We start from the raw sequence: 18,917 nt of genomic DNA, 5'->3' as shown, positions 1-18,917 counted from the left end.
GCTGCACCCCACAGCCCTGGTGCACACCCACCTCCTGGATCATGCCAATGAACTCGGAGAAGGCCCAGTTGAGCTGGTTCAGGACGCTGTTGAGGAAGCTGGGGGCCAGGTCGCGGTCGCTGCGGAGCAGCTCTGCCATGTGCCGCTGCAGCAGGGTGGAGGGACACGGCTCTGAAACAGGCAGAGACAGCTTCAGTGGCCTGCTCCCAGGGCAGCCACGAGTGAGGGGCAAGGGCAGGCTGAGAGACCAGTCCTGGGCTTGGGACATGTTGGCTTGTGCCTTACAGTAAGCAGAGATGGCAGGACACTGGGAGCTGGCACAAGGACTGTTCTGAGCAGTGATCGTGCAGTTGGGCCTCCCAGCACCTCTTTCCAATGCCAGCCTGAATTAGCCGGGAAGAGCCCTCTGTGCTGGCTGCTGCCCACATGCACAGGAGCACTGCCCTGCAGCTCAGCATCCCTCTTGCTCAGCTCTGCAGAGGCACACGGTCAGCTCAGCATTAATTCCTCCTGATACCAGTGTGGCAGCACCTGCCTGGAGCCAGCACAGCCACCCTGGCCTCACATGGCTGTGCCTGTCTGCCTGTGACTGGGGAGGAAGGCATCCAGTAAATCCCACTCCTGAGAGGCTTCTGTATGCAGCTGAGGCTGGTTCTGCCCTTAGCAGGGTCAGGCAGAGCTGCCCACACTCCCCAGCCAGGATCAGCCCAAGTACAGACACATCCTCTTGGTTTTGTGGCATCTCATTTCTTGACTTCTCATGACTGGATGAGGTCAAGCCCAGCAGCTGGGAAGCACAGTCAGAGCTGTGAGGGACACCAGCCCCCATGGATGGGCAGGGAAAAGAAGAGGGCACAAATGGGACAGATGCTTCTCACCAGCAGAAGGACCCACTGTCAGCAAGAGGCTCACAGTACGTTCAGTACAAGGGAAGGGTATTGGAGCTCAACCCAAACTCAGGGCTTGGAAAGAGAAACCAGCAGACTTACCAACTATAGGGATAATAGTTGATAATAGGGAAAAACCCCTATCTAACTACATCTTCCTCCACTAGAAGCTATTAGAAACAGCAGGTGGAAACCCTGGCAGCACCAGGACTGCCATGCCCAGAAGAACAAGCTGTGCTGTGACTGCAGAAGCTCTCTGGGGTTGCAGCTTACTCAAAGGGCCAGTGTGGCAAAACAAACACAGGACAACTTCCATCACATCCAGAAGGATCAAGAAGCAAGGCATAACTACAAGCAGATTTTGCTAGCTGGGATTAGCAAAGCCAGGGAGGGATGACAGGAGACTGCCATCTGAAGTGGAAACAGGACAAATTATTCTGTGAATACCCACTGGCAAGTGCAATGAACTTCTGTTATTTTGGAGGACACTCACTGAATCTCACAGTGCATAATCACCTCAAGCAGGCCAGTGGCCCAGCTTTGATCCTGCCTAAAAGCTCATTTTTGGGAGGGATTTCATCACAACAACTGTCTTTGATGTCCTACTCCCACCCACATGTACTTTCCCAGCCTTTGGCTACACGTGGCTCAGGGACTGGCCAAGTCAGACATCCTTTTCACATATTTATTGGCCCTCTGGGGATTTCTTGCCCAGAGTCCTCTGAAACTGTGTAAGCCTTTAGCATTAAACATGTCCCAGAGCAACATTCTACAGCTCAGTTGTGTGTAGCAGAAGGAATTCGGATTGGAGCTTGGCTCCTACTCGCTTTATTTGTTAATATTTATTCTCTGTAACCCCTTCCTTCTGGTGGTAGAGACAGCAAGATGTTCCTCTCCAGTCACTTCCTCCAGCTGGCTGTGATTCCAGATCTTCATGACAGTCTTTTAAACAGGATCAGCCCTAGCCAGTGCAGTCTCTCCCACTGAAACTGTCCCATCTTTGTCCCCTTTGCCACACCTCCCTGAAGCCCAACACCTCTCCCAGGTTTTCTTTGGAGAGGTGGAATCAGAAGCACATGCAGCATCCAAACCACAAGCACGTGGCAGATTTGCACAAAGGCATAATGTGGTTTTGGTTTTGTTCTGCTTTGTTTTCCTCATAATTCCTGTTGGGTAATTTGTCCTTTGACCATATTCAAGCTGCTCTTCTCTAAAAGATTACAATAGATTGCCAGTTGAAGGATAACCCTCAGGAACTGGTCCTGAGGCACAAGACAAGAAGCCCAGGAGTCAATGCTGGGGCATACCTTGTCTTCTCTGCCAGTGATGGGTGAAGGGGCACAGCACACTCTTACTCCACCACCCTACATTGGGTGATGCTGAATTCTATCCATGTTTTCTCTCCCAGTCATTCAGAGTTGAAAGGTCTTCTTACAGGTACAAGTTCTTACTGCTTTCTTTTCCCCAGCCTCCCATCAGCATGTAAAAACTGCTTTTTGTTAAAACTGCTGACATATTAGTCCCTTTCCAGCCTTCTAGTACCAAAGCAGTTCTAGACAGAGATCACCACTCCTCGTGGAAGAACTCTGCGTGTTGTCCTGCTGGTCTGCTGCCAAAGCCTCTCTTACAAACATTGCAAGTCAGGAGAAATCCCAGGATGAACTGTCCAGACGAAGTCTACCTCATTAGAAGGCAGCTTTGGTTTTTTGAAGGATACTCCTATGCTTGTAATAACTTGCTTTATCCTGATTTTTAGTCAATGACTATTTCCTCACAGTCTTTTTTCAATGAGTGGTGTGATTCTGCAATTCTGGGTTCTTAAATGCTTTCTCTGGTGCTGGCAGACTGTGCCAGACTATAAGAGCATTGAAAACTGGTGCCTTTTGTCAAACCTCTCCACAGGTAAATAGGTTTATTGAAGGTTTTAAACCTAACACCAGGAAACAATTATTTCCTTGGCTTTTGTTGATCCCAAGGGGATTCTGAATCTAAAGATGCTAAGATCACTGCTACTCTTTGAAAGCAACGTAAGGAACACACCCTGGAATGCAGCACAAACAGCTTCATTCCTTGCACAATTTCCCAGATGAGGTAATTGTTACTGGTATCCAAAACCCAATCCTGGTGCTGTGTCCATCTTCATTTGCAATATGTTCACTTTTGCTGGGACATTCCCACCCACCTGAGTTAGCACTGCCCTCCTGGGCAATGCCACTTCCCTTATGTGCCACTGCAGGCAGGGATGTCATTTCACAGGGAGCCTGTGGATACCCAGAGATGGGGAAGCTATCTTGATTCTGGCACTAGTAAGTCATCAATGCTTCAAAGTTTGTACCTCCCTAATACAAAAGCCACTAAATCATGGCTTAGCCTTTGTTATGGCAGATAAACATCAGTCATTGGAACAGAAATTAGCAGTTTTTCAAGGCCAGAAATTTTGACCTCAATACATTTAATGTGGGCAACAGAGCGTGGCACCAAGGGGTTGTAGATAAATCTGATGTTTCCACAACAGAAACTTCCCTGCAAAAACGTAAACAGAACAGAGGAAAAGAAAACCAAGGTAGGGGAAATGGTGAATTAAAACACAGAGTTCTTTAAGAAGATTATAAGGGAGCCAGAAACCCCAGTGCTCTAGCAATCACCTGGGTTAAAAGGGGTCACTGAGAGCACGATGAAGCACAGACATAAGTTAAAACATAGGAGGTAAAGTGAACATAATCAAACATAGGAGATGGTAGGCAAAAGCAAGGAGAAAAGGGGTAACAGATGGAGAAGATATAAAAAACATCCTTGACTGACCATGGTAATGCAAAGTTTTTTCAACTATAGGAAAAAAAAATATAGCGGAATTATTTAATAGAAGTAGTAATGGCAGAAAGTCTAACAGTAGCAGAAGCCCATTATTATAGACAGTTAAAAATTAATAAAGCAGGCGAAGTGGAAGCCTTCAATAAGTGCTCCTACTAGATAATGGTGAAGAAGCAGTCACGTACTTTCATCACAGGAAGGTAATTATGTACTTTTATAGTTTGCTAATGACCCAGCAGGATTTCTAAGAGGGCTAATTGTGAGACCTCTTGGTCAGCAGCCCAAGGGGGTCCCTGGACACAGCAGCATTTACAGTAGAGCTTCAGCACAGAAGGGGAAAGCCCCAAATGGACCAGATTCAGAAGCAAAGCAGCTCCACCCAACACCAATGTGAGATTTGGAAAGGCTCCAGATGTATCTGTGAGCCCATGTCAGTGCACTTGTTCAGAGATGCATTTAGAGAGGAGCAAAGGCGAGGCTGCAGGGCCAGGCAAAGGAAAGCAGGCAGCACCTGGGGGATGAGATATCCATGAGGCTGAGTGTGAGGCATCAGGATGGCCCAGGGCTCCTGGGATCCGTGTGTGCCTCCAAAGCAAAGCCCTGGCAAACCAGCTGATGCATGACCAGCACATCAGGGGAGGCTCCCACCTGCATGGCACCAAAACCTCTGGGGCTGCTAAAAACATGGCATGGGTGAAGACCCCACAGGGCTCACAGAAAAGCAAAACCCCTTCCTGAATAAGAAAGAGAGGCCATGCATTTTTCCCCACTGAAAAGGATCAAGAAATGAATTTACCCTGGTACACAAGTGCTTCTGAAGAATAAAATGTTGTAAAGCAGAGAAAGGCAGGGCAGCAGCAGTGGAAGACAGAAGGTGAGGTTAGGTAGGGGAAATGGTTTCAAACTGAGAGAAAGCAGGTATAGATTAGATATCAGGAAAAAATTCTTTACTGTGTGAGGGTGAGGCCCTGGCACAAGTTGCCCCAAGAAGTTATGACACCTCATCCCTGGAAATGTTTAGAGACAGGTTGGACAGGGCTTGGAGCAACCTGGTGTAGTGGAGAGTGTCCCTGCTCATTCTTGGAACAAGAATGAGCTTTAAGGGTCCTTCCAATCCAAACCATTCTATGACTCCCATCAGGAATTGTAAGCCATGGATTTATTTCTAAGGGTGACCAACCACCATCAGAAGGGCTTGGACAGTTCAACTACTACCAGCTGATGCTTTTGGTGTTATCAGATTAAGGTGGGATCTCCTCCTGAAAGTCCTCTTCATCTTAGGCATTTGCTGGACTTGGGAGGGGATGTGAGTGAACTCTTGGCCCATGATGCACAACATCTCAGCTCGATGATCTCATGGTCCCACCTACCTTCCCTCCACCTGAGGGGTGTGTGGGCAGAAGGCCTGGGGCAGAGCAGCCCTGTGATACAACCTGAAGCCACCCTGCAGCTCTTGCTTTTCCAGGCCAGGCTGGGCCCAGCATGGAGCCACCACTGCTGCTCCTACTGTGCGTGCCAGGACAGCACCTGGCCTTGCCTACAAGTCATGGTGAAAGCAAGACCAGTCCCTGCAGCACCACTGAGCACAAGTACCCCAGCTCTGAACAGCCTCATCTGCTCTCAGGAACCAAACTGAGGCAGAGCTCTGCTTGCATGAGAGCTGTTCAGTGTCCAGCAGAGCTGAGGAATAACTCCAGGAACAAGCAGGGACACAGATGGCCTTTCTGAGCCTCTGCCCCCTTGGGCTAAGCCAGACAGCATCCACTGCCCACCCTCAGTGAGCACAGGCAAGAGGCAGTGGAGGAGACCGGGCAGTCTGTGCTCTGGGTGTTCCATGGACGTTGTGAGGCAGCCTGGGCAAACCTCCCCCACCTGTGCAGTCTTCCAAGGAAGCATCCCAAAAGCAGGACAAGGCTGGAGCACCAGAGAAGAGGTATTTGCCCATACTCTCTTCAGACTGGCCTGCAGCAGCAGACCCAGACAAACAGGGATTTCCTTAGCTCAGCAGTTTGTCCCATTAAATCTGCCAGTGCTCAAATTGCAACAAGGTGAAGACTGATGGGTGTGAAGGGGAGGGAGGGTCATCTTGTCCTCCCTTCCCTGGGCAGCATCTCAAGGACACCTCTGAGTCCCCTGTCCCTCTTCAATTAAACCAGCATTCATTATCGATTTGGTTGAGCCTTAAAATAGCCCTCCCAAGAGTAAGTCCCCAGTAGCCAGCAGGACCACTCTGGGCTCAGGCTCAGACTGCGTGGAGCCACAGATGTGTGGAGCAAGGCCTTGACAGCTGAGCAGCTCTGCTGCTGCCCCAGAGCTCCCCAGGATGGGCTGAGCTCAGTCACCACCCCACAGGACTGGTGACAGCCACTTGGTGCCTTGGTGCAGTAGGAGAGTGAGGGGACAGCCATGAGATCCCTCCTGCATGTGTGCCAGGGCTTCTCCATCTCATCTAAGGATGAGAGGAACCCCTCCAGCAGGGCTCTGACCCCAGAAGTAACCCTGGTAAAACTGGTGCAAGAGCAGGTCCATGATGCAGCCTCAGAGACTGACACATGGCACAGCTCCCCTGGCTTCTCCCAGGGATGGAACTGAGGGAAACAATCACTTGTGAAGCTCTCTGCCTACAAAGAAGGGTCTCTCTAGGCAGAAGAGGGGAAGCAGGGAGCTCTCTAAAGCTACTTCACCAGACAAGAGAAGGTCACACAACAAACTTACTCTGGAAACTAGCAACAGAGAGATCCCCTGGGCACCATGGGCAGAAGAGAGAAAAGAGAACAAGAGTGCTGTTAGAACAGACAGGCAGCTCCCTGGACAAGGCTCAGCATCCACCTCCATGTGCCACCTGTCCTTCTGTCCCCCATTCCTGAGCAGCTCTCCAGGAACAAAGTCTGGCACAAAGCCTTTTCCACAGCAGAGGGACATCAGGAATTATCCACACAAACTCAGAACTCATGAAGGTAAAGCTGGGGACATGTTCTTCAGCTCAAGAAAGGCAACTTCTCCCCACATCTTTCTCAGCCACGAAAGAGCTGAGAAACCCCTCAGCTCAGTGACAGTGCTGAGGAGCAAACTGCAGTGCCCAAGGCAGGACCAGCTCTGCCAGGCTTTGAGAGATGCCAGGATAAAACACTCCCTGACTGCAAACTTCCACAGTGCCCTGTCTCCTTGGGCACCCACTCCCTCTCACAGGGCACCTGCTGCTTGGCACATGTGACAGCTCTTCCCCACAGCAGCTGCTCACTGTGCACATGGCAGAGCTCTCTCTCAGGCTAAAACTCTGATAAGGATGCAGTCCTGGGCCTCTCTCCTCTCCTTTGGAGGGCAGAACCCCTACTTATGATGGATGTAACTCATCATTTGGCATGCCTGAATCACCAATAGAGAGGCTGGCGATGGCCAGGCTGTAAAAACCAGGCCTGGATATTTGGCCAGGAACACCCTACTTTGGCAGCTATCCCAAGAGCTGGCCTGGCCCACGGGGAAAGCTGCTAAGGAAAAGGCTGGTCCTCCCTCAGCACCCATCACAGCCCTGAGTGCCAATCCCTGCCCCACTCACTCTGCAGGCTGGGGAGGCTGGCATCCTCAGGCTTGGTTTTCAGCAGGTGTGGGAGACGTGTGTATCTGTACCCAAAGCCACAGCCCTGGCAAAAGAGGTAAGGAGAGATCTTAGAGGCTGAAAAACAGTTTTGCTGCTACTGGAAAGTGAAACGTTCAGTGTCCCAGCAGCCCCAGGGGCTTGGAGGGGCAGGATGCAGGATGCTCACCCGCCACAGCCTGACAAGGATCCAGTTGGTCTGTGCCCAGGGTCGCTGCTCATAGGGAGCCAGGAGGTTCTTCATCATGCAGATCCGCCTGCCAGACAGGGACACGGGTCAGCCCACAGGGTTTGGGGACAGGAGATTGAACAGGACACACAGTAGGACCCATGAAGCTGGGGCAGAGCAAAGCCACTGGTAAAAGGGTGAGAGAAGGCTCCCAAATCAACTCCACCTTCCCCCTGGCCACTTGTAGACCCCCAGAGGTGCTTGGCAGCCCTCCTGCTCGCTCACCCAGCCCTGCCACCACCCCAGCCCTGCCCCAGCTCCCCAGGAACAGGCAGGGCAGCACTTACTGCTCTTCTGGGATCCTCTCTACAGCACGCAGCGAGTGGGGGTAGCAGACGTAGCTGGCCAACGCCTGCATCAGCGAGTCCCGGATGTCTGGGGAGGAATGACAAGGGACTAGGCCAGGCACCCAAGGACACACAGCACACCAGGGAGCACCTGAATGCCACTGCCTGGGAGGCAGTGGCCCTCATGTAGAGGCACACTGTCCCTGCTGGCATGGAGAGCATGCTTAGGCTCAAGCAGCTAAGCAGTAAGCCCAGTCTGGATATGCAGGCAGCTGGGACATGAGTCCTGCTCTCAAAAGGGTGTCCTAGGCCATGTATCTACCCTGCAATAAGCAGGGTAAGGACAGTACCCAGCCTCATTTTGAATGTGGAGGCATAAGCACTGAACAGATTCAGCAGACAGATCCCAGCAGAAGCCTGGTCAGCCACTGGCAGTGGCACTGGCCAGACCTGTGACATTATGACCCCAAAAGCACAGGAATGCAGCCTCACCTGTGCCCACAATCCTTGAGTCAGCAAAATGCTTGGCCAGGATGGCAGCAAGGCGCATAAGGGTCTCTTCATAGCCTGCAAGAGAAGGAGGGAGCAGGGTCACAGCAACAGCCTGAGGGGCATCCCTGTGGTCCCAGTGCTCCCGTGGACATGGCACAGGCCATGGAATGAGTTGCTGCTACAGCTAACTGCAGCTTAGTTGTGTGTCCAGCTGTCAAAACAGAGACCTGGGAAGACATTCACTTCCAGAAGAGCAGAGACTGAAATGGCTATTCAGGGAAAGACAAAACCATGCAATGGAGTTGGATGGCAAGGGAGAAATGTCTGGTGCAGAAGAGGCTGAGCAACACAAAGAGCACCCTGGGTCTATGCAGAAAAGCCATGTTCAGCCTGCATGCACAGTAGAAATTGCTACTACTCAAGTCTGCTCTTGCCCAAGCAAGAGCACTTCAGCTATGTCCTGTTGGTGGGAACAGAAGCTTTTCTTACCTTCACGGGCTCTGGAAAGCACAGAACTATTTGCTAAGAGCTCAGAGAGGTCATTTAGCCAGGAAAGCACAGAGTGTGCCCAGATGGAATGCAGCTAAACACAGACTCTTGGCATCAAGTGGGTGGTCATCTCCATAGGAACATCTTCAAATCCCAGGGGAATTCAAAAGCAGTCCCAATTTCTGCACTCATGGAACATCCTCTCCCACCCAGAAAACAGAAGGCTGTAGTAGAAATTACTGAGGCAATCACATCTTACAGCACCCCAGCCCATTCCTGATACCTCCTTTGAAACACAATCCATAGTTGCCAGTGATTTTCACCACAGCCAGCCCTGTGACAGCTTCAGACAAGGCATGGGCTCCCTACCTGAGCACAGTGACCACAGCTCACCATCTGCCCCACAGCTCAGACAACACACTGGTGCAGCACATCACAAACAGGAACGGACACAGAAAGGAATATGCCCAACTACCACTTCACCACAAGGACATAGCTCACTTTAGATCTTATCAGGCCAGAATCAGGAAGCTGTCCCCATCCCCTCACCTGGAAGTTCCTCCATGCTGTTGACAGGGCTGAAGTAGTTTTTGAGTGCACTGTAGCTGTTCATAGCCACGCTGAGGTAGAATTCTGGCATGAAAGCGAAAAGCGAGCCCGTCCTGTCGCCGTGCTCGATGGTGCGGATGCACACGCGCAGCAGCCAGTAGATATCCTGCATCTTCTCCTGCCCAAAAGAACACAATTCCCAGTCAGCTGACAGCTTCTCTTGGGAAAAACAACCACCAGCATCACACTCAGACCTCAGAAACATCCGCATATTGGAGATCTTGCTCAGACTTCTTACTGCTCTAAGTTCAGTAACCAAAGCTGGGCCATTTGGTCTTTCTATAAAGCCACAGAAGTGGCAGCTGGAAGAAACAATCAGAGATCTCTACACCAAACCTCCAGCACAGAGCATCACTCTCACCAATGTGATGGCTTTGTCTCACCTAGCCTTGAGACCCTCCAAGCACTACTCCTTACCAGGGCATGTGCAACCACACAGGCCTGGCAAACAAACATGTGAGTTTGGACTCCAAGGACACTGCTGAAGGAAAGCAGGCACGAGCACTTTCCAGAAATCCACTGGAAAGAAAGCTGGTCTATTGTAGGGATTAAATGGGAACAGGCTGAAAAGCTCACACCAACTCAGATCTTTGCAATAGGCAGCCACAGCCCTTCAGGTTCTGTGCCAGCCATTCAACCAGACTTACTGTCCTGAGGAACATCAGCCTCTTGTCTCTCTAAACAAAAATCAGAGGGTCCTAAATTAAAAACAGGAAATTTAAGGTCATCTACATAACTTTAAGCTATAAAAATGGGCGCCACCAAAGCCATAAAAAGAGGAAATATTATTTCATATCCTGCAATGCCAAGAAATAGCATAAGCAATAGCTACTTGCATAAAAATAGATGGAGATGGGTTACACTTCTAATTTAAAAAATAATTAAAATCAGAGGTGCAGATAAGGCATTTCATTTGCTTAATGGCTTTTCTAAAGTATGTTTTTACCATTTTTGGGAGATTTTCATGGGTGTATTCTGTAAATTAGGCTGATCTAGTACACATCAACTAAACTGACTAACACACATCTTCTTCTCAACACTGACCCACATCTCAGCCCACAACAGTGTTACTTTCAAGATAAAAAGCCACTGTGCAGAACAACATTAAATTTGAAAAAGCTGCATTTGGCTTTAAGACTTGATAACCTCAAATGTCATTTCAGGTATTGCCAAGCTAGAAGAAAGTCTACACCAAGAGGATACAAAGATGTGATTAGCCAGTGAGATAGATAAACACAGCGTTGTAATAAAACAAGCTGTAATAAAGTAAGCTGTAATTCCTACAGAGACATTTTGAAGGCAGAATTATGTGCTATAAAACTACGAGTGTCTTTAAGCAGTAGCACTCCCTTTTGTCTAACTTTGAATTCCCCAGAATCAACCAGTGGCTAATTGCCTCGAGGAAGGAGCAGCCTCTGCCATGCTCTGACACCCCAGCACAGAGCAGGACTTTGCTCCTAGACAGAACCAGGCTCCTTCTCTCCAACAGCAGCAGCTGTGATCATACAGATAAGATCCTCCAGCGCACACAATTCCCAGAGAAACAGGAGCTGCTGGATGGATGCCTCCACTGGGAAAGAGCAGGGACTTGAGATGACTGCGAGATGGAGCCCTGAAGGCACAGGCACAGTGCAGCCACATTCTGCAAGCTCACTGGGCCCCTGGGGCACATTCCTGCTCTCCCTGTGGGCCATGAAGGCCAGGACAGCAGCACAAGCCACAGACAGGGAAGGCTGTAACCTTCAGCCCCAGATGCTGCTGATTCATCAGGAAAGGTGACACTGCAGTCCTGGTTTAGTATGACAAAGGATCATCTAGAGACATTAATAGTGTTTCTGCATGGGCCAGCACAATGATACGTGCAGTGCACCCTGGTCACACCCCTCAGCCTTTCCACAGCAGTCCAGTAAGAAAGGATTATTATTATTTTCTGGCAAGCATAAGCCATGCTAATGCAGCTGGAGAGCTTTTGCCTTGCAATCCTGCTTGGGAGGGAAGGAAGGGATGAGCAAAGAGCTCATGAGTCAGGATCAGCCACTGCACTTCTGCCAGATGTGTTCATAAGAACTCTTCTTCCCCTCCCTGTTTACATCCTGGGACACACAAAAGCCACAAAGAGAGATAGGGCAAGGCAATGGAAGTCAGGAAAAAATCAGCAGAACTGCTTGTGGGAAAGCAGACCAGAGCTTTTATCCTCGAAAATGGTGAACTTGGGGGAAAAGGGACAACCTGTGCAAATAGCCACTGCATTAGTAAATGTGGAACACACTCTCTCCATGAAAAAGGGAGAGAACACCTGAACAAGAACCCCCTTGACTTGGATCCCACAGATTCCAGGAAGAGCTGCAGTAGTGAGATCCCCCTCTGACACAGCATAGCTCAGGGAAATGATTCACAGTAGCCTCTATCCTCTGACAGGTCTTGAGAGCTGAATCTCCCTTTGATCTGCACCCTTTTGTCTGCAGTGCCCTAAGGGAAAGGCTACAGCACCATGCACAGCTCAGATCAGACTGGGCTGATCACTACGGGACACTGGGGAACAGGAGAGGGGCTAAGCCTAGAAAGGAGGCTCTGATACACAACAAGGGAAAAAGCAGCCCCAGAGATCATTGACATTGCTTCAACACCAGGAAAATGACACCTGTGACATGTGAGCCAAGCAGCAGAGATGCAGAGGCTCACTGGTCTCCTTTCAGCTGCTCATGTTATGCTCCTGCCCACCTTTGAATAAATGGTGACATTTATCCAAGCGAGGCGCCGGCTCAGGTGGTTCAGCTTCTCAGAGAAGACCTTTTGGCTCTTCAGCAGTTCCTCATGGATGTCTCTCCTCTGAAAAGAGTGCAGAGATGTGAGGGCAGATGTCACTGCCATTTATAGCATTCTTTTTCAGTGCTGAACAAACAGTGCAAAAGCATATACCACCTTGGGGTTAGCTGGGGAGTACTGGCAGGGGGAAAGGGGTCAGCAGCCTTCCTGTGGAGGGAGTGGGAATCAGTGCTATAAAAAGCACTTATCAGTCTCAGCTGAAGCCCAAAAGGCCTGATGCAGATGCTGGTACAGCTGGGCAGCAGGACTTCACCCTGCCAGATAGTGAGGCTCTGCCAGAAAAGGAAGCTGGGGATCTGGTAAGAGCTGGGAATCCAGAGACACTTACCCTCTTTGGGCAGCGGCTGATTTTTTCCTCTGTGTCTTTCAGTGCCATGGCATATTCATTCACATCATCTGACACACCAACCATCTGAAAAACAGCAGATTGCAGCAATAAATAAGGGTTTTTTTCCCCCTAAACATACAAGCATGCAACCAGAACCCCAGTGGAGGTTGGCAGAAGGACAGGGCACACACAGTCACTAAATAAGCAGAAAACAGAATTAGGGTAGAAACATGGACATTGGGGAAATGGAATCCTGCACAGCATGTACCACTTACCTTCCCAAGCTGCTGGTGGACACTGAGGTTGTACATCATCACTATCCCATCCAGGACTTCCAGGAGGGAGTTCTCAGTGATGGGCTGGTCTGGCTCTTCTGGGGGTCTGCCCAGTAAGAGACCATCGTTTCCATGGGTGCCTTCAACTGCAATGCATTCCCAAGACAAGCAAGAAGTTCTTAGCAAGACATTTTGGCACCTCAGCTTCTGTCTGCTCCTGTCTGAAGCCAAAGCCCTGCTGTGCCTCTGTAACATGGAGCTTCTTCCCAGCCCATGGGATTCACTAGATACCACACTACCACACCATTCTCATCTTGCTGCCTCCATCAGGCTGACCTGTCACATCTATTCAGACTGACCCAAGTCATGCAAATTCCACTTCCTCAAGTCCTGTACGTGCTTCAAAGGCCTGCCTGGTCCACCCAAACAGCAACAGTGCTGCTGCTGCACACATCTTCCTCTGGCTGGCCTGTCTTCAGAGCAAGCATGGCTATAGCTGCCTCTGAACTGCCATCGTGCAAAGTCTCACTGCATTTGGAGGTACCAAGGCAGCATCTCCTTAGACACAGAGGGTGGAAACATCACCAGTGTCATGTTCAGGATGACAAAGGGGTCTTTTGGGTGTCAGCACACGTGGAAACAGGAAGGAGCAATGCTGGCAGTACAGATTGCATTCCTCTGGGCAGCTGGAGGATGCCATTCTGCCAGGGCCCAGCTGTGCCATGGCAGCAGGGCAGCTGTACTCACTGTCCTCCCGGGTGCGCTGCTCCGCGCGCAGCGTCAGCACTTTGATCTTCTCCAGGGCTCCAAGGGGCCGCCGCGGGTTCATCAGGCTGACGGCGGCCGTGCTCAGGAACCGGTTGGCCCGGCCCAGGGTGGGGGAGCTGAGCCAGGCAGGCCTGGCAAGAGCTCCACCAATGGCCAGGGCAGCAGAGGGGCGCTGGGACTGGAAGGAAACGAAGGGAGAAACAGTTCCAGCTGTGTTGGGCTGCCTGCTGTTCCTCCCTGGACCCTGCAAGGATGTTGGTATACATGCACAGTGGCCACTGGAGGATGAGCAGGCAGGGTAGCAAATGGGTAAGTCCTTCCTCCAAGGGCACGTGCCAGGCACAAAGAGCAGACCTGCACAGCAAGAAGCTGCTCTGTCTACAGCTGCCTTGCACCTTCCCAAATGCAAACACCAAGAGCTGCCATGGAGGGGAGGCAGCACATTCAGATCAGTGGGTAGTGAGAGAGCAGAGTATAGAAAATTTTGCTGCTCAAACTTGGTGCAGCCAGGACCTCACTGATCTCCAGTGACTCTCATCCAAGTGCAGCTGTTTATCTGGTTGCTCACGGACTGGTTACAGTCCTGATCCAACCCTGCCTTGCTGTAAAGCAAAGCCTTTCTAACCAGAGGCCCAGCTTGCTGCCCCAGCATCAGGGACCCTGTAGGTGAATAACCCAACTCACCTGTGCTGCTGATGTTGCTGATTCCTCATCTTCATCCAGATCATCCATAGTCACTGCCTGCAGCTCTGCAGGGTCGATCAGGATGTTGGCTTTAGCAGCCAGGTCATCTGCACAGAGCACACCAAAGCAGTGATGAATTCAGGAGTCACTCTTCACTTACCATGAGGAAAACTCATCCTGCTTCTGAGCAGTAGAAAAGCAGCCAGAAAAGTTGAATGCTCTATCAAAACAAGCTCACCTGTCCCAAGCTGCCTTACAAGGAACAGATCTGCCCTTACAAAAAGAAGAGAGAACAGCAGGTGCTGCCCTCCCAGAATCCATTTCTGCTCCTGTTCCTACCACCTACAAATAGGATAACTGAGCAACCAGGAGACAACCACAAGGGCCAAACTGGACTAGTGCAGGAATGGCAACTCTCTGCCTAAGACCATCTGCATCCAATCCAGCTCTCCAATGCTGTCCCATGATGTGTCCCTAAGTCACCAGGACTGAGACTCACACCCACAGGAAACCTGTGCTGATGGCTACACTGTACAAAGCCTGAAGAATGTGTTCTTTATCCACAGCTCTTTCTTTACAGCTGGCCAGGATACCTTGGTAAGAAACTAGAGGAGAAAACGTGGTTCTCAAGCTGAGTAACCTAATCTTGAATAGCCAAGGATCAACATGAGACAGAGAAAATGGTCCTCATCTTGCAAACACACCGGGGAAGGAGAAGAGACATCTGAGCCAAAGGCTAGCACCTTTGGCTCAAAGATGAGACAAACCAAGTCCAAGGGAATGCCAAAGGGTTTCCAACACTTGCACAAGGCAGGCTTTGGAAGCCTAGTGCCAGAGGAGTGTGCTGCACACAAACACACAGCTGCAGTACATACACAGGGCTGCTCCTCCCTGCCCAGAGTAATGCACCAAGTAAATCCTGGGCATCCTTCACGCCCAGCAGAGCACAGCTGATGGTCAGTGCTTTGACAGCTCCCAGCCCTTGGCTGTGGTGCAGCAAGAGCACCACACCAGAGGATATTCCCAGACTATCCCCTTCCTCCAACTGCCACATGCCCAATTCAGGGATACAAACAGTAAACTGTTAACTTAAAGGACACTCCACCAGTGGTGTGGTGTCTTCTTCAAATTAATTTGAATCTCATTAAAATTCAAGTTTGCTCTCCCTGAATTTAATCAAAATTCATTACCCACAGCTCCCTCCCTGGCATGTCTTGCATGAATTCCATCCAAGACCTGGATTCAGGTATTGGCAATGAGAGCACTTACCTTTCAGAGTCTTCTTAAGATGAGACAAAAGACCTCCAAGTCGCTGAAGGTCAAAATAATCCACCTTCCCATTATAGAAGAGTTGAGGAGGGACATAGGCCTCTAAAACAAAGGAGGAGATTTGGTTTTTTTTCCACAAGTCTCATGCACAGGACGTACAAAGTCATGTAAGGGCTCCTACAGCAGAACCCAGGACCCACATTTAGGACTAACACATAGGGGCAACATTTGTTGTAATAAAAGCACAGGCCATTAAGGCAGAGGTGATTTCCACAGTGGAGCAAGTATTAGATCCATGCAGAAAGAGGAGCAAACAATGGCCATCAACGAGACTGCCAGCACTTCCTCCCTCCAGCCACAGTCCCAGGGGTAAACTGGATCATCAGATAACTTGGCAGCTCTCCACCTGGCCACTCCAGCTCTGCCACTTAGTCCCACAGGGATAGTAAGGCACTTACTGAGTCTAGAGAAAAGGTCAGCCTGAAGTAAGGAGAGGGAATACCAGTGGGGTCTAAGAGTGGGAAAGCAACCAGCACTGATTTAGTTTCCCCTTACTTCCACAGTTTGGGAACTCCAAAATCAGAAGAATATATTCCCCAAAACTCTGACTAATGGATCACTGAGCTGCCCTTCCACAGACCCACAGTCAATAGTGGACCCTGCTCCAGAGCAGATAGGGGAACAGCAAACAGTAAAGTGTCCTTTTGCAAGTCTCAGATCTGGATGTTGACTGCAATAGATCTGCACAGGAACTTCCCAAGCTGAGATAAGGCTCAAGCACTCATTAAAGACACAACATTTCCAACATCCTGGAAAGCACTGCCAAGAGGCAAACCTTGTCCTAACCACAGAAAAGCCTGCACAGCCTCTCCCCCAGGCCTCACCTTCACTGCTCAGGGAAGCTGGAGTCTTGGCTTTGTGGCCATCCCAGAAGTAGCGCAGGGCAGCGATGAGCCGGTGCAGGAAGCACACCATGTACTCTGGTGGGCACAACACAGCCAAGTTCTAGGGCAAGAATGAGAGTCCAGCATCAGGGCAGGTGTGAAAGTGCATCTCTGGCCAAAGGGCTACATGGAGCAGGCAGAAACTTTTGTGTTCTCAGCCTTGCTAGCATTTCTAGCCTACAGGTCTGGCAGAGAGCCCAGACGTGATGGTAGGCAGCAGTTTCCACCTCCAGGAAGTCCTGGGACACCTCTGTCACTGGTCTGACAAAGGATGAGGGATAACACACACTCCATCATGAAAGATGAGGATGAACACAGAGATGCAGGTGAAGAAAGGATTTCCTACACAGTGGATGTCTGCCTCCCAAAGCCTCAGGCCAACAGCCTGACCCAGGGCCAGAGGAACAATCCTCACCCAGGCAGTGAGGAAGATGCCAAAGCCAGCAGCCCCACTGTGGCAGAGCACTCCACACCCACATCCCCTGAGGGGCTATAGGAGGATATTCATCTCCCACCTAAGACTTCTCAAGGACCACTTTCCTATAAATCACTGCACAGGACTAACTTGCCTGGTTGCTAGCCTCAGATCTCCCCCTCCTCATTCCCTGTCATATCTAGACCTTAGTGGATCAACTACTGGAAGCAGCCTGGCCAGAAGGGCAGAGTTCCCAGCCTGGAGGTGCAGAAATCCCCCAGGGTCAGACTTGCAGGAAGGCTGGCCCTCTCACTTACCCCTCTGTTGCTAGCATTTTCCTGAAGAAACTTGCGGAATTTGTTTAGGAAGATGTATCTGGAGGCTTCCCCCTGGCAGAAGAAAAAACAGGTGGTAAATCTAGGATTTACAAAGCACACCACATGAACATATGGTTCATAACACAAAAGACCCACAGAGTGCTTACCCCTCCTCTGTCCTTGTTGTTCAGCAGCAACTTCAGAATCTGAACCTGGAGACCTTCCACCACTAAAAGGGGGACACACATCTGCCATCAGAAAACCAGCACTGGAGAGCAACTACCCCTCTTAACCCCAACTGCAGTACCCTGTCCTGGGGAGAAAGGCTTCCTCCTCAGCACAGGGGGCCCAGGAAGAACCAGCGACAGCAGAAAGATAATCCCACCACTGAGAATTTTCTCCTCCACTACCTAGCAAAAAATTAATCCATAGCTAAATAACAATGCATAGGTTTGCTCCTGTCCCATCATGGGGGGCTGCAGGTATGTGCAGTGGGGTCCCAGCACTCCTAACATGCCATCAGAACAGAGCATGGCTGACCCCCACCTCTGCACCACAGCCTGTTCCTGGCAGGAACACAGCTGTACTTCACATAATGAATAGGATTTAGAAATCCCCTGGCTACACAAAAGGTGTGGAAACTTGGCAACTTCCCTCCTTCCTCACAAACCTTCAATGCGTTTCTTGAGCCGCTGGCAGCCTCTTTCATACGCCCGACGCCTCAATCTCTCCTCAGCACTCTCCTCCTTCACCTCCTTACTCTCCTTACCCTGGTTGGGGGACAGACACTAATTAGCAGGAGAGCACTGAACAGGGAAAATGTCTTGCCAGAAATTCCCTTGAACAATGCAAAATGGAGAGCAGAAACTCCCTGAAACAATGTGCCAGTGTGTGACTGCAGCTGCTAGGACACCTAAACAGGTCTCCTCCAGCCCTGTAATGAGTAATGGCAGGAGATCTTTTGAGGACACCCCAGTCAATTCCTTAAATACTGTGAAGTTCCCTTCCAAATCCGTTGCCACAGAAAACTGTCCCCCCTCTGCTGTCTGAGCATCACACCTCAAACATACTCTCTAAAGGGACAAAAAAGATGACAGGGGAATGGAAGAGCTCCAGCTCCCAAACTGTACGACCCACCAGAGGCCATCCAACTTCCTCAGCCAGAAGAAGATGCAAATGGCAGGCAACAACATTTCCTCAGCCTTCTGGGTGGAAGTGCCTGTACTCACCTCCTTGGTGAAGCGGTTTGGCCACCACGTGGTGGGAATGAGCTCCTGCAAACCTGCCTCCTCCACTCGCAGAGGGCTCTTGATGTAGAAGAACACAACAGAACGGAGCACGTCGAAGCTGGGCTGGAGTTAAAGCAAGCACAGAAGCTACACTGGGAGAAGGGACAGGGCATGTCCCCAGAGCTGCAGTGACAGACTCCTTTCCAAACTACCACTGCAAGATCCAGAGGCCTCTGGAGAAGCCCCACACAGCTATCACAGCAGCTACCCAAATGCTACCACACAGCTGGACTGCTCTGAAAGTGGTTTTGTTCTAGGGGTAGTGGAGGTCAATCAGGTAGAAATGAGCTCCTGTGTGTTACTAGGATGTGAACTATACAACATACTCCCTCCCCTCAAAGCATTCATAGGAAATGGTGTCAGGCAGAGGAGACCTGAATAATGACTTCTCAAGACAGGGTGG

At 50.4% G+C, this 18,917-nt stretch overlaps 1 protein-coding gene across 4 annotated transcripts in view; it reads right to left on the bottom strand.

The window, feature by feature from the left end:
• The window catches only part of RNF123 (ring finger protein 123), a 48,091-nt gene that overhangs the window by 14,932 nt on the left and 14,242 nt on the right, over positions 1-18,917 (bottom strand). For all 4 annotated transcript variants that reach the window (XM_039695593.1, XM_039695592.1, XM_039695591.1 and 1 more), the window contains exons 16-32: positions 18,455-18,572; positions 17,896-17,995; positions 17,393-17,454; positions 17,226-17,297; positions 16,434-16,554; positions 15,550-15,651; positions 14,281-14,387; positions 13,576-13,774; positions 12,829-12,974; positions 12,554-12,637; positions 12,121-12,228; positions 9,340-9,517; positions 8,302-8,376; positions 7,810-7,897; positions 7,463-7,550; positions 7,255-7,339; positions 32-171 (exon numbers count right to left, since the gene is read on the bottom strand). In XM_039695593.1, the coding sequence (XP_039551527.1) occupies positions 32-171; positions 7,255-7,339; positions 7,463-7,550; positions 7,810-7,897; positions 8,302-8,376; positions 9,340-9,517; positions 12,121-12,228; positions 12,554-12,637; positions 12,829-12,974; positions 13,576-13,774; positions 14,281-14,387; positions 15,550-15,651; positions 16,434-16,554; positions 17,226-17,297; positions 17,393-17,454; positions 17,896-17,995; positions 18,455-18,572 (1,873 nt within the window). The remainder of the gene's footprint in view (positions 1-31; positions 172-7,254; positions 7,340-7,462; positions 7,551-7,809; positions 7,898-8,301; positions 8,377-9,339; positions 9,518-12,120; positions 12,229-12,553; positions 12,638-12,828; positions 12,975-13,575; positions 13,775-14,280; positions 14,388-15,549; positions 15,652-16,433; positions 16,555-17,225; positions 17,298-17,392; positions 17,455-17,895; positions 17,996-18,454; positions 18,573-18,917) is intronic.

Source organism: Passer montanus, unplaced genomic scaffold, assembly GCF_014805655.1.
Source record: "Passer montanus isolate IOZ18808 unplaced genomic scaffold, ASM1480565v1 scaffold9, whole genome shotgun sequence".
Lineage (NCBI taxonomy): Eukaryota > Metazoa > Chordata > Aves > Passeriformes > Passeridae > Passer > Passer montanus.
The sequence above is the reverse complement of the archived record's forward strand: the minus strand, read 5'-3'. Positions and strand labels throughout refer to the sequence as shown.